The sequence below is a fragment of the Schistocerca serialis genome, chromosome 6 (genome assembly GCF_023864345.2).
Source record: "Schistocerca serialis cubense isolate TAMUIC-IGC-003099 chromosome 6, iqSchSeri2.2, whole genome shotgun sequence".
Lineage (NCBI taxonomy): Eukaryota > Metazoa > Arthropoda > Insecta > Orthoptera > Acrididae > Schistocerca > Schistocerca serialis.
The window spans coordinates 360291308-360306063 of NC_064643.1; the positions used below are offsets into that span (position 1 = coordinate 360291308).

Here is a 14756-nt window from a genome sequence, read left to right on the forward strand (position 1 = left end):
TTACCCTCCACGGCGCCCTCCAATGCTAAATTTGTGATCCCTCGATGCCTCAAAACATATCCTACCAACCGATCCCTTCTTCCAGTCAAGTTGTGCCACAAACTTCTCTTCTCCCCAATCCTATTCAGTACCTCCTCATTAGTTACGTGATCTACCCACCTTATCTTCAGCATTCTTCTGTAGCACCACATTTCGAAAGCTTCTATTCTCTTCTTGTCCAAACTAGTTATCGTCCGTGTTTCACTTCCATACATGGCTACACTCCATACAAATACTTTCAGAAACGACTTCCTGACACTTAAATCTATACTCGATGTTAACAAATTTCTCTTCTTCAGAAACGCTTTCCTTGCCATTGCCAGTCTACATTTTATATCCTCTCTACTTCGACCTTCATCGGTTATTTTACTCCCTAAATAGCAAAACTCCTTTACTACTTTAAGTGTCTCATTTCCTAATCTAATTCCCTCAGCATCACCCGACTTAATTTGACTACATTCCATTATCCTCGTTTTGCTTTTGTTGATGTTCATCTTATATCCTCCTTTCAAGACACTGTCCATTCTGTTCAACTGTTCTTCCAAGTCCTTTGTTGTCTCTGACAGAATTACAATGTCATCGGCGAACCTCAAAGTTTTTATTTCTTCTCCATGAATTTTAATACCTACTCCGAATTTTTCTTTTGTTTCCTTTACTGCTTGCTCAATATACAGATTGAATAACATCGGGGAAAGGCTACAACCCTGTCTCACTCCTTTCCCAACCACTGCTTCCCTTTCATGCCCCTCGACTCTTATAACTGCCATCTGGTCTCTGTACAAATTGTAAATAGCCTTTCGCTCCCTGTATTTTACCTCTGCCACCTTCAGAATTTGAAAGAGAGTATTCCAGTTAACATTGTCAAAAGCTTTCTCTAAGTCTACAAATGCTAGAAACGTAGGTTTGCCTTTTCTTAATCTTTCTTCTAAGATAAGTCGTAAGGTCAGTATTGCCTCACGTGTTCCAACATTTCTACGGAATCCAAACTGATCTTCCCCGAGGTCGGCTTCTGCCAGTTTTTCCATTCGTCTGTAAAGAATTCGCGTTAGTATTTTGCAGCTGTGACTTATTAAACTAATAGTTCGGTAATTTTCACATCTGTCAACACCTGCTTTCTTTGGGATTGGAATTATTATATTATTCTTGAAGTCTGAGGGTATTTCGCCTGTCTCATACATCGTGCTCACCAGATGGTAGAGTTTTGTCATGACTGGCTCTCCCGAGGCCATCAGTAGTTCTAATGGAATGTTGTCTACTCCCGGGGCCTTGTTTCGACTCAGGTCTTTCAGTGCTGTGTCAAACTCTTCACGCAGTATCTTATCTCCCATTTCGTCTTCATCTACATCCTCTTCCATTTCCATAATATTGTTCTCAAGTACATCGCCCTTGTATAAACCCTCTATATACTCCTTCCACCTTTCTGCCTTCCCTTCTTTGCTTAGAACTGGGTTGCCATCTGAGCTCTTGATATTCATACAAGTGGTTCTCTTCTCTCCAAAGGTCTCTTTAATTTTCCTGTAGGCAGTATCTATCTTACCCCTAGTGAGACAAGCTTCTACATCCTTACATTTGTCCTCTAGCCATTCCTGCTTAGCCATTTTGCACTTCCTGTCGATATCATTTTTGAGACGTTTGTATTCCTTTTTGCCTGCTTCATTTACTGCATTTTTATATTTTCTCCTTTCATCAATTAAATTCAATATTTCTTCTGTTACCCAAGGATTTCTATTAGCCCTCGTCTTTTTACCTACTTGATCGTCTGCTGCCTTCACTACTTCATCCCTCAGAGCTACACATTCTTCTTCTACTGTATTTCTTTCCCCCATTCCTGTCAATTGTTCCCTTATGCTCTCCCTGAAACTCTCTACAACCTCTGGTTCTTTCAGTTTATCCAGGTCCCATCTCCTTAAATTCCCACCTTTTTGCAGTTTCTTCAGTTTCAATCTGCAGTTCATAACCAATAGGTTGTGGTCAGAATCCACATCTGCCCCAGGAAATGTCTTACAATTTAAAACCTAGTTCCTAAATCTCTGTCTTACCATTATATAATCTATCTGATACCTTTTAGTATCTCCAGGATTCTTCCAGGTGTACAATCTTCTTTTATGATTCTTGAACCAAGTGTTAGCTATGATTAAGTTATGCTCTGTGCAAAATTCTACAAGGAGGCTTCCTCTCTCATTCCTTCCCACCAATCCATATTCACCTACTATGTTTCCTTCTCTCCCTTTTCCTACTGACGAATTCCAGTCACCCATGACTATTAAATTTTCGTCTCCCTTTACTACCTGAATAATTTCTTTTATCTCGTCATACATTTCATCTATTTCTTCATCATCTGCAGAGCTAATATATAGCCCGACATGCAGCCTCAAGATTTGATGTGCTCCAAGTACGAGATAGATCGGTTAAAAAATTAAAATAGCTGCTCCCAATATCGCCTACTGGCGACATTTCGATCCAGTTGATGGGCGATATTGGGAACACAGTACAATCAACAAAAACATACACGTTAAAGTTCTTCAAAACACCTTTTCTCGCTATTAATAATACAATTGCAATCCTTATTTAACATACTTCGTAGTAGTATAAACGAAATTATTATCAGTAAACACTTACCTGGTAGTTCCCTCGATTTGCTGCAGGCAGTAAAAACGATTGATACAGCCGCAAACACTTCAAATGCTGTACTGTTACCACTATTACTCTTAGGAAGCTTGCAACTGGTGCCGTCTGTGGCAAAACTGCAGAAGTTCAAGTTTACTACACAGACTCATAGATGGCACGCTTAACATCTTCTAAATAGAGAGCCTATATAGGGATAGAGTGGCCAACCGGACGATACGGCAGCCATTTTTCTGCCAAACGGCGGGCGGGACTTTTGAATGGCCAGTAGTGGAGTAGTGGGGTACACACTCACCGAATCAAAAGCACGAGACAATATGGCGAAATCATTCGTTATATGGCTGTTAAAATTATTCATTACTTGCATTTATCTCCTTTAAAGTTCGTTTACTAGACATATTGCAATGAAAGTAACGTAAACAAAAAAATATAGTGTATAGCATTTGTTTTGTATCGGAAGTGCATAACGCTAAAGATTTAACGTACCTGTATTACGTCCATAGAGTAAATATCTCTGGAGTGAGCATTCACATGCGCAAAACAGATGTGTTCTCAACATACATTGCCGGCCTGGTCACGTGATCTCGGGACGTCGTGTGTTTGTCCGTATAGCGCCCTGTATATTTAGAATGTCACTACCTCCCTAGTACAGACGGATTCTTTTCGTACGTGTCGTGGATTATTTACATATGTTGCGCAGACATTTTAACAGTATCCATTTGATACCGGGAATAAACCAGCTACGTAACTTTTAAGGGCAAGTGATATTACATTCTGCTTGTTTGCGATAGGTGTCATAGTTCAGATGCACTAGATTTTTGGTAGTTTTCGCTATGATACGGCACTTTATAGTATTACAGAGCCTGACGTACATTTTTGCAGTGATAGTCCTGCAAAACGACTTGACAGTACGCTAGTACTTTTGCAAGTGTCCGAAAAACACCGAATTTGCCACACATTAGCGGTTATAGCCCTGCTAATTCGTCCTCTTTTCTTGTATTTCTGCGTATTTATTTTCTCGTTTTTGCGACCTAAAGCACAATTTTTCTTACTGGTGACACTTTGAGGTATTTATTTAACGCATTTTAAGTCCTTGCTCCCAGTTTATTAAATAAATAGTAGACTGAGTAATCTATATACATAATCGACAAGTCACTGATAAATGCATGGAGGATAGTACTTACTGAAACAACTAACCTTTCCCTTTCCTGTTCCACTAGCAAATTTACGAGAGGAAGCGATTGTTTATAAGCTTTTGTACAAGCCGTAATATCTGTTTTATAGTCATAAATCGTAGAAAAATAGGGCTACAGAATCAAGCCTTAATTATAAGGCGTCTCGAAATTTTTAAACAATTACAGTGTCTCTTACTAATATGATAACTATAATTAGAGCTACATGGTATGTACCCATGAAAAGTTACTATATCTCCTTTCACATATTTTTCTTTGCATCCGTAGCAACAACAGTAATTCACCCTCACTATTACGCTATGAACAAACGGTGAAACACAACAAAACTCTCGATATTATAAACTTCAAACGCTGCAGAAAGCACACACGCACAGCGAAGTCCCGATAACACGTGACAATCCTGGTTTAATGTTGACAACATGCGCAGAACGCAATGCTCACTCCAGAGATATTTACTCTATGATTACGTCAGATGAATTAAAGTCGTAAGCAGTTGTTTTCTTGTGACATGCAAAAAGTGTGAGACGTATTAGTACTTCTTGCCACGTCTTCAAACTTTTTGCATGTCGCAAGTAAACAACTGCTTACGACTTTCTTTCTGAATACCTCTCGTAGATAACAAACGAAAAAGATTACAAAAATCAGGTAATGTTAAATGTAGGCTACTGTAATAACGACCAAATATAACAAGAAAACTACCGTGTCCCTTCTACCCCACAGTAAGTAGGCCTTCAAGAGTACCTACAATTATTTACTACGAATAGTGTTTCAGCAACCACGACAACTGCGAAAAACGTGCTTACAGCTTGCCTGCGTGAACAGTCAGGCAATAATACTGAAACCAAAATAATGCCTAGTGTTCTGATTCGGGACGAAATAAAGTTTGACGCTATAAAGTCGAATGAGCATGGCACAACAATTATAGGAACTTTCCGTTTCCTGCAAGGACTACCAGATATTGGCTTCAGAAAAGCTTGTGATGCTACCAGTATGCACGAACTGTTAAAGAAATGAGCTTAAAAACGATATACAACTAAATCGAACATGCATGCACAACGCATAGCAAGTCTCTCAATAATTCAAATACCTTTTAATCGTTGCAAAAGTCCTCTGGACTTCAATTCAAGTCAAAAGCACGGCGAACATAGGAAGCGCGAGAGACGTTTGGCAGAAAAATGGCGCCAAAGCTAATCAACCAATCATGGGCAACTTCACCTATGGCCACTCTCTCTATCCCCTTCCTTTACCAGCGTAGCTTATAAGAAACATCGTCTTTGCGTAGATGTATTTTGCATCAACGCGTAAAATATGTAAGTTTTGCACTTTCGTTTACAGTGAAATAATTATCATGTGTTGTGACAATCCATCCTGCATAAGTACATCATACATTTGACTTGCATAATGATTTCCAAATAAGATAAACTGCGAAAAACTTTATGTTGCTTCAAAGCAACAGTGGAATTAAGTGGAAATTTCGTAATATAATGCCTCGCTTTACAAATCTATTGATGTAGGTGCTTGAAATTTTGCTTTGCAGGTATAAAATCACATTCTAGACAGTTTTTAAATATTGCGTCACCATGTCTGACTTTTTGACTGATGCTGGCCTAGAATCTATTATGAATTTACCCGATAATGAGTTCAATGCATACATTGATGTCCTTGATGGGGAGATATCAGATGTTGGGGACGAAGATAAAGAAGAAAATGTCGAAATTGATGAAAGTTCTCAAGCTATTTCCGAAGCAGCTGTCATGAATTTAATTCAGATGGTGGAAAAGGAGGATGCAGCTGAAATTTCGGCGATTAGAGTGGAGCAAGAGACAGAATATGAATTTCCAAAGGTAGGGATCACTAACAGAAGTAACAATATTGAGAAAGTACATAAGTATAAGTATAATTACGTATTTTCGACGTCAATATCTTTAAATTTCAGGCTGATGCAGTCAGGAGTGGTAAAGTTATTGATTCTCAGCCAAAATCAGATGTAAGTGACAACAATACAAATGAAGGAGCACCGTCTACACTTGAGCAGCAGCAGCAGCAGCAAGTAAAACATAGATGTAAGCGTAGTGATTATAAATTCAGAAAAACTGATTTTGTCGTACAAGACACAGAATGGTAAGGATCACTTCCACCACCACCAAGTAGAGAAAATGACACCTTTGCAATATTATAAAATATTTATGAATGATGACGTATTTGAACTCATTGCTGTGTAGTCCAATATCTATGCTTTGCAGAAAGATTCAGTTTCGTTGCAGACGAGCAAAAATGAAATGGAGCAGTTTGTTGGTATTTTACTGCACATGGGGATAATCAAAATGCCTTCCATTCATTTATACTGGTCGAATGAGTGTAGATATTCACCAATAGCTGATGTGATGAGCAGAACTCGCTTCTTCCAGCTACCATGGTATTTTCATGTTGTCAATAATCAAGACTTGCCTGAAGCTAATAGTAATCGTGACAAACTCTTTAAGATTCACCCACTTTTATCTGCATTGCAGTCGTCATTGAAGACACTCCCTCCAGAAGAATACCAAGCTGTTGATGAACAGATAATACCATTCAAGGGTAGAATCGGTTTGAAACAGTACGTAAGAAATAAGCCTCACAAGTGGGGCTACAAATCTTTTACGAGAGCTGGTCCTTCAGGCATGATGTATGATTTTGAAATTTATGTTGGCAAAAACACCTGCAGTGATAGAGGATTAGGTTTGACTGGGGATATTGTTTTGGCATTGACGGAAACATTGCCAGAGAAACAGCATTTCAAAGTGTTTGCTGATAGTTGGTTTTCGTCTATACCATTAGCCATTGCCCTGAAAGAAAGGGGTATTGAATTCTGTGGCACTATCAGGACAGACAGGATGGGAAAATGTCCATTGAAAACTGAAGTGGAGCACAAGAAAACTGGACATGGCTCCTGTCACTGGAGAGTGGAGGCAACAAACAATGTAGCTTTAGTACGCTGGTTTGACAGAAAATGCATAAATTTCGTGTCAACATATGCTTGTGTTGAGCCCATGGCAACATGTAGACGCTATTCTGCATCTGAAAATAAATTCATTGATGTACCTAGACCTTACATAGTGGAAAAGTACAACAAACATATGGGGGGCGTGGACCTTGCTGACATGTTGATAGAGCTATACCGTATCAACTAGAGGTCACGGAAGTGGTATATGCGCATTGTGTACTGGTGTTTGTCTGTAGCAGTTGTCAATGGATGGCTACTCCAACGACGTCATATGGTCCAACGTGGCAAAACCTCAAAGATGTCACTCCTGCAGTTCCAAGCTAATATTGCTGCAGGTCTACTGCTTGCGAGGAAATCAGCTTCCCAAAAGTAGAGAGGAAGACCAAGTTCTGAAATGTTGACAAGGACTCCTGCAGCAAAAAGGACTGTATGTGCAGCTCCAGTTATGGATGAGCGTTTCGATGGGTTCGAACACTTTGCAGATATGGTAGAGAAGAAAGGTCGATGTAAAGTTTGCATTAAGTCTACTACACAAATTTTTTGCACGAAGTGTAAAGTGCATCTGTGTCTCACAGTAAATAAGGAGTGTTTCCACATCTTTCATGGAATATAATAACTTCATAAGGAAAGATACAACACACACTGATGTCTGACAAGATACGTGAAAGTTTGCAGTACAAAAATTTCAAATTTTTACTAATACACAGAGTTGAATTTGTTAATTACTCGAAGGAAAATTAGTCATCACCACATTGTCAATAATAAAAATGCTGTGCACAGACTTATAAGCTGTAAAATCTGATGTATAAACCAATATTTTGCTTAAATGAAGCCATGTTTATTGAATTTTGTTCTTATGATGTAACTACCTGTAAGAACCACTATTGCTTAAAAGCAACATTCAAAAATTTTTGGAATAAAACATATAAAAGAAAGATTACATCATATTTTACATTTATGCACCTAAATAAGTATAGAAACGAGTGCAGATATTTTTTTCTCAAACTTCGAATTTCGGTAAAGAAAGGGGTATACAGGCTCTCTACTTCTAAATACAGATAGGCGATATTATGCGCAGGGGCGATATTTGAAACACCTACTCTATCATTCAATCTTGCGTCGATTTCAGTGCGAAAATTTTTGGCTAAGTCATTGAATTTCTGTGAGATCGTGTCATGCAAATCCTTGAATACTTGTTTTTGTTCTTGTTTCATTGTTTTTAGATTTTGTATAACAGTGTTTTGTTGGTGTTTTAACATGTTCATATCTTGCATCAAGTATAGATTTTGGTATTCATATCTTGTTTCATATCGCTGAAATTTGTCTTCATACTATGTAATTTCGTATTTACGTTTTGATAATAACTGCCACAGAAGCGCATCAGTTGTACTAGTGTGGTTGCTGTCAGCTGAACTTCCCGAGTTAATGTTTGTGTTGTGAAATAGTGGCTGTTTGTAACGTGTTGTCAAGATTCATATTTGTATCGCTTTCCAATTTTTCATTCATGAGTAGTATACGGTATCACTCTGGGAGATGCGTGACATTGTCTCGTCAATTGTAGACATTGTGTCGTCAAGGTTATTCTGCTGTGGAGTGTCGCTATCATTTGTCACACCTGCGACACTCATCTCTGACCTACTTAAATCTTCTGCAGTAGGCATGATGGCGCCTGAACTTCAGTTGTTCCATTGCGCAATTCTACGCCATCTTGGCTGATTGCGTTTTCGCTATATTTTATATTTTTCTGCCATGTTGTATGAATATGCAAAAATAAAAGTTTCATGAAAAACGCCAAAATTTTGTATGCTAATTATTACACTTGATAATTGTAATGTATACAATGTCAAACCCTTTTTTACGTCTGTTATGATACGAAAACTATTGTGTCCGCAATTCTTTATGTTTTACTGACAACGCATATCACACTGAAAAATTCCTGTAAATTTTCCACCATAAAATTCAAGGAAGGGAATAATGAGGAAAAGGTTTCTATCTACATCAATAGAGGCGCTACCAAGCGGAACCAAGCAAGCAAACTTTTGTAGCCCGTCCTGCCTTTGCTGCTCCGAACAAAACAGCTTACTATGGAAAATATCATGTAACCTGTGTCCAGTTCTTATTTCTATCCAAAATTTTCCCCTCAATTTTTGCCTTTTTGCTTCCCGTGCTCCGCATTGTGATTCATTCAAAAAGAAAATGCAGACAATTAGTTTTTACGACTAATGACAATGTCATGTAAATTTCTTACTATAACAATAGTTAACAAACCCTACTTAGAACCGGTGCCCTGAAGTCGTGGCACTTAGGTCCACAATTGTTTTATAATAATTAAATAAAAAATGGAAAAAATTTAAAGTATAGTACAATTGTATAAACGTAGGCTTCCGTGGCCATTGTCACATTCACTAATAATTTTCTGGGTTTATGACCGCATTGTCAGTATATTTAAAACTACCGACGTTTCGGTCCCTTTTGCAAGGTACATTATTTAGCGTGTTCCTGTTTACTGCTGAATGAGAAAACTTTATTTCTTATATACTGCAGACTGCATTGTCAATATATGTAAAACTACCAACGTTTCGGTCCCTGTTGCAAGGCACCTTCTTCAGGGTGTTTTTGTTTACTGCTGAATGAGAAAAATTTGTTTCTTATGTACCTGCAGATATATAAGACACAAAGCTTTCTCACTCAGCAGTAAATAAAAACACCCTGAAGAAGGTACCTTGCAACAGGGATCGAAACTTCGATAGTTTTATATATATTGACAATGCGGTCACAAACCCAGAAAATATTTATTGAATATAGTACAACTGCATTATTAGTAAACGTTCTGTATTTACGGAATTGTGCTATTCGAACTTCCTCTTACATTTTAATTGTAGATGCAGGCAGCCGACTCCAAGGACACCATTGCATGTCAAAAATTGAAGAAAATCCTCCCAACTAAGCTCCACTCCACTTCAGTAAAAATGCTTAATACTCTGTTAAGTCTTCTCTTATTCAGAATCACATATGATACATAACACTTGTAGCACGTCATACTTCGAGCAATACATCTTAACCATCCTTCTACATACAAGAGAGCGAAACAAAATCACGCCTTACCATGCATTCAAAATTAATGTCTTTGCTGACTCTTATAGTCGATCGCTGTTTCATTTCTTTTTTTTTTTGTAAATTTTATCTTTACCATATCCGGGGGTCTTTCACCATGTACCTACACAAATTCTGTGCTCTAAATGTACATCCTCAGAAATTTCTTCCTCAAATTAAGGCCTATGTTTGATACTAGTAGATTTTTCTTAGCCAGAGATAGTGTGCTTTTTATGTCCTCCTTGCACCGTCCGTCGTAGGATATTTTTTCTGGTGAGGTAGCAGAATTTATTAACTTCATCTGCTTTGTGATCATCAATCCTGATGTTGAGTTTCTCGCTGTTCTTATTTCTGCTACTTGTCATCACTTCCATCTTTCTTCGATTTACTCTCAGTCCAAATTATGTGCTCATTAGACTGTTCATTCCACAACAGGTCCTGCAATTCTTCACTTTCACCGAGTATAACAATGTCATCAGCGAATCTTAACATTGATATCTTGTCGCCTTGAATTTTAATCCCACTCTTGAACTTTTATTTCTGTCATTGCTTCTTCGACGTATTGATTGAACGGTAAAGGCGAAAGGCCGTATTCCTGTCTTAGACCCTATTTAATCCGTGCTCTTTGTTCGTTGTCTTCCACTCGTATTTTTCCCTCTTGGTTCTTGTATATATGGTAATTTTCCCATCTTTCTCTATAGCTTACCCCTACTTTTCTCGGAATTTCGATCACTTTACACCATTTTACATTATTGAATGGTTTTTCCAGGTCGACAAATCCTATGCACGTGTCTTGATTTTTCTCCAGTCTTCCCTCTATCATCAACGAAAACTTGAGAACTGCCTTTACCTTCTGTAAGGCCAAACCTCAGTTTTCTTTTCCATTCTTCTGTATATTATTCTTGTCAGCAAGTTGGATGCATCAGCTGTTACTCTGATTGTGCGATAATTCTCGCACTTGTCGGCTGTTGCTGTCTTCGGAATCGTGTGGATAATGTTTTCCAAGAAGTCTGACAGTATATCGCTAGTCTTATATAGTCTACATGCGAACGTGAATAGTCGTTTTGTTGCAACTTCCCTGACGGAATGTTATCCCTTCTGCCTTATTTGATCTTAAGTCCTCCAATGCTCTTTTAAATTCTGATTATAATACTGGATTCCCTATCTCTTCCCTAACGACTACTGTTTCTTCTTCTATCACAAATTCTCCCTATCACGGAGCCTTTTAACGTTCTCTGTCCACTTATCAGCTCTGTCCTCTGCATTTAACGATGGAATTCCCATTGAACTCTTAATGTTACTACCCTTACTTTTAATTTCACCGAAGGTTGTTTTGACTTTTCTATGTACTGAGTGAGTCCTTCATCATTTCATTGTAGATTTCTTCACATTTTTCAAGGAGCCATTTCAGCTTGGCTTCCCTCCACTTCCAGTTTATTTCATTCCTAAGTGACTTTTCCCTGAAGATTTTTGCATTTCCTTCTTTCACTGACTAACTGAAGTGTGTTCTCCGTTACATATGGTTTCGCTGCAGTTACCTTCTTTGTATCTAATTTTTCTTGTGACCGCCCGTTTTAGAGATGTCCACGCCCCTTCAACTAAACTGCCTACTGAACTATTAATTATCGCAATATCTATAACCTCCGAGAACTTCAGACGTACTTTTCACTCCTTAGTACTTCCATATCGCACTTCTTTAGGCACTGATTCTTCCTTACTACTCTCTTAAACTTCAGCCTATTCTTCATCATTACTAAATGGCGATATGAATCTATAACTGCTCCTGGGTGCGTCTTACAAACCAACATCTGATTTCGGAATCTTTGTCTGACCATGATGTAATCTAAATGAAATCTTTCCGTATCTCTCGGCCTTTTCCAAGTGTGCCTCCCCCTCTTATGCTTCTTGACGGAGTATTCGCTATTACTATCTGAGAACTCATTGTAGAACTCAGTCTTTCTCCTCTCTCATTCCTAGTACCAAGCCCATATTCTCCGGTAATGATTTCTTCTGCGCCTTGTCCTACAACAGTCTTCTAATCCCCCATGACTGTTAGATTTTGATCTCGCTTTCCTGTTCTATTGGCAGGAAAATCTATAAATCCCTCGTCTGAATCCCATAGTCGGCCACCATGACCATCACTCAATTCAGATGATAAGTAAACATTTGGCCAGGCTTGCATAAATCCACCATATGCTGTCGTCGTTCTGCGAGCTTCGTGGTTATTACCTTCATAGCATACAAAAATGGATCTGAGCACTATGGGATTCAACTGCTGAGGTCATTAGTTCCCTAGAACTTAGAACTAGTTAAACCTAACTAACCTAAGGACATCACAAACATCCATGCCCGAGGCAGGATTCGAACCTGCGACCGTAGCGGTCTTGCGGTTCCAGACTGCAGCGCCTCTAACCGCACGGCCACTTCGGCCGGCCATAGAATACACAATATGTGTCGTGAGGTTAAGGTTTTCCCAGCGGATGTAATGAAGGCAGAACTGTCCGATAAGAGTCAAGGTGGCAAAGTACTCCTTTCACATACACATCCGGTGTGATATCCGAGAATTTTTCCATCATATCATCATTTTAAGTCAATAGCAATAACTTGATAGTGCCCCCCCCCTCCCCCACCTCTCTTGGGTTATCTTTGTAGTCAGTCGATATGTCAAGGTGTATTTCATGAAAGACTGAAGAACTTTAAGAACACAAAAATAATCTAACGTATCTTTGGTACGGCTGTGTGATAAGAAATTAAGGAAATATCTGCAATGACAACATTTCCGCCATGACTGTAATATTGTCCATTTCGACTATTACATCACTATCAGGCGGGTAGTTAGCGTGGATGAGCACAGACCATCAAACTGTCAGGCTACCATAATATAGCGTAATAGCGGAAATTGAGCAATAGTGGAGCGCAGAGAGTAATTAAAGTCGATGACTGAAACGTCACTTCAGAAATTTTGTATTTCTGTGGTACGTTCCTGAAGGAAAGTAAGTTGGAAATACTTTCAGTCAAATGGATGATGTTTGTTTCGATGCATCTATGGTCAAACTGGATTCTCTCATGGTATATCTACCTTTCAACCTACCAAGTACTGACAGCTAGGATTATATTTTATGTAACTCTTTTCACCATTCAGAACAGCAGAAAGATCCGAATGACACTGCTGATTCCTCTTTTGGGATAGACGCAACTGTCTGATAATACGTCATGTATCTACTACTACTCAAATGCACTTATTCAGCATTACAACACTGTATGGATGTGAGAGGAGGATACAAGATGAACATCACCGAAAGCAAAACGAGGGTAATGGAATGTAGTAGAATTAAATCAGGCGATGCTGAAGGAATTAGATTAGGAAACGAAACACTTAAAGTGGTAGATGAGTTTTGCTATCTGGCAAGGAAAATAACTGATGATGGCCGAAGTAGAGAGGATATAAAATGTAGACTTACTACGACAAGGAAAATGTTTCTGAAGAAGAGAAATTTGTTAAAATTGAGTGTAGATTTAAGTGTCTGAAAGTATTTGTATGGAGTGTAGCGATGTATGGAAGGGAAATATGGACGATAAATAGTTTGGACAAGAACTGAATAGAAGCTTTCGAAATGTGGTACTACAAAAGAACGCTGAAGATTAAAGAGGTAGATCACGTAATTAATGAGGAGGTACTGAACAGAATTGACGAGAGGAGTTTGGTTGGTAGGACACATCCTGAGGCATCAAGGGATCACCTATTTAGTATTGGACGGATGGTAAAAATCGTAGAGGGAGTCCAGATATGAATACATTAAGCAGATTCAGAAAGATGTAGGTTGCAGTAGTTACTCGGGGATGAAGAGGCTTGCACAGGACAGAGTAGCATGGAGAGCAGCATCAAACCAGTCTCTGGACTGAAGACCACAACAACAACAACAACATGGATGAAAACCGATAGCACAATTCAAGCAATACTACCAATTCAAAAACCTACAGCTAATGTACTCGACGACAGATCATTTGGACCAATTGAATTATCCTGTTGCTTGATTAAAACACTCTTGAATATGTGATTAACATAGACTGAAACGGTGGACCGAATCGAGTAAACTACTTCCTATATTAAAATTTGGTTTTCGCAAGGGTAAAAGTACGCTAGACAACCTCTCCATTTTGTCAAATGAAATTCAAGTGGCTAATCCTCTAGTGCGGCTTGCAGATACTTCTGATGCTTACACAATGTATTACCTCCAGTCATGCTCCAAAACTTATTACATATGGACTTTCAGTTCAGTTTTGTTTCAGGAATCTAATAGTTTGTAAGTGCATGTAAAATACTAGCACATCAAAAAAATGAACTACAAGGTCCCAGAATTATTGGAAGAGTATCCCAAGGGGTTACCGTAAGCCCACTTCATGACATACTCTACAACTCACATTTCAGAACAATTTTTTCACCGTCAGTCAGGACTTTTCAGTATGCTGATGATGCAGAGGGTGTCCAGATGAAACCTCTTTGATTTTCAAAACAATAAAAAACAGCTGTGAGACGCAGATACTTGCAGCATCGTGTAAAATAATACAAAACATTTTTTACAAAAAATTATTACAATTCTAAATGGGCTCTTTTCTAAAATCGTAAAATGTCTAGCTGCAGTCTCTCATTCCACATTCGCACACCATGTCTGCGGTGATGGAGGCTATTTCAACCAGAGTTCCTCTGCGGAGATCGCCTTAAGGTCACGAACAGGCGAGACATACAGAATATCTTTCACATAACGCCAGAGGAATAAATCGAAAAAGGTTATGTCCGGAAAGCGCGGTGGCACTTGTATGGT

The 14756-nt window shown here is 38.7% G+C and overlaps 1 protein-coding gene across 1 annotated transcript; it reads left to right on the forward strand.

Annotated features, from left to right (window-relative positions):
* Positions 1-5437: 5437 nt before the first annotated feature.
* On the forward strand, positions 5438-7027 carry LOC126484869 (piggyBac transposable element-derived protein 3-like). The gene is made up of 3 exons (XM_050108465.1): positions 5438-5701; positions 5794-5907; positions 6101-7027. The coding sequence occupies exons 1-3, from the start codon at positions 5438-5440 to the stop codon at positions 7025-7027; spliced, it is 1305 nt and encodes a 434-aa protein (XP_049964422.1).
* The last annotated feature ends 7729 nt before the right edge of the window (positions 7028-14756 follow it).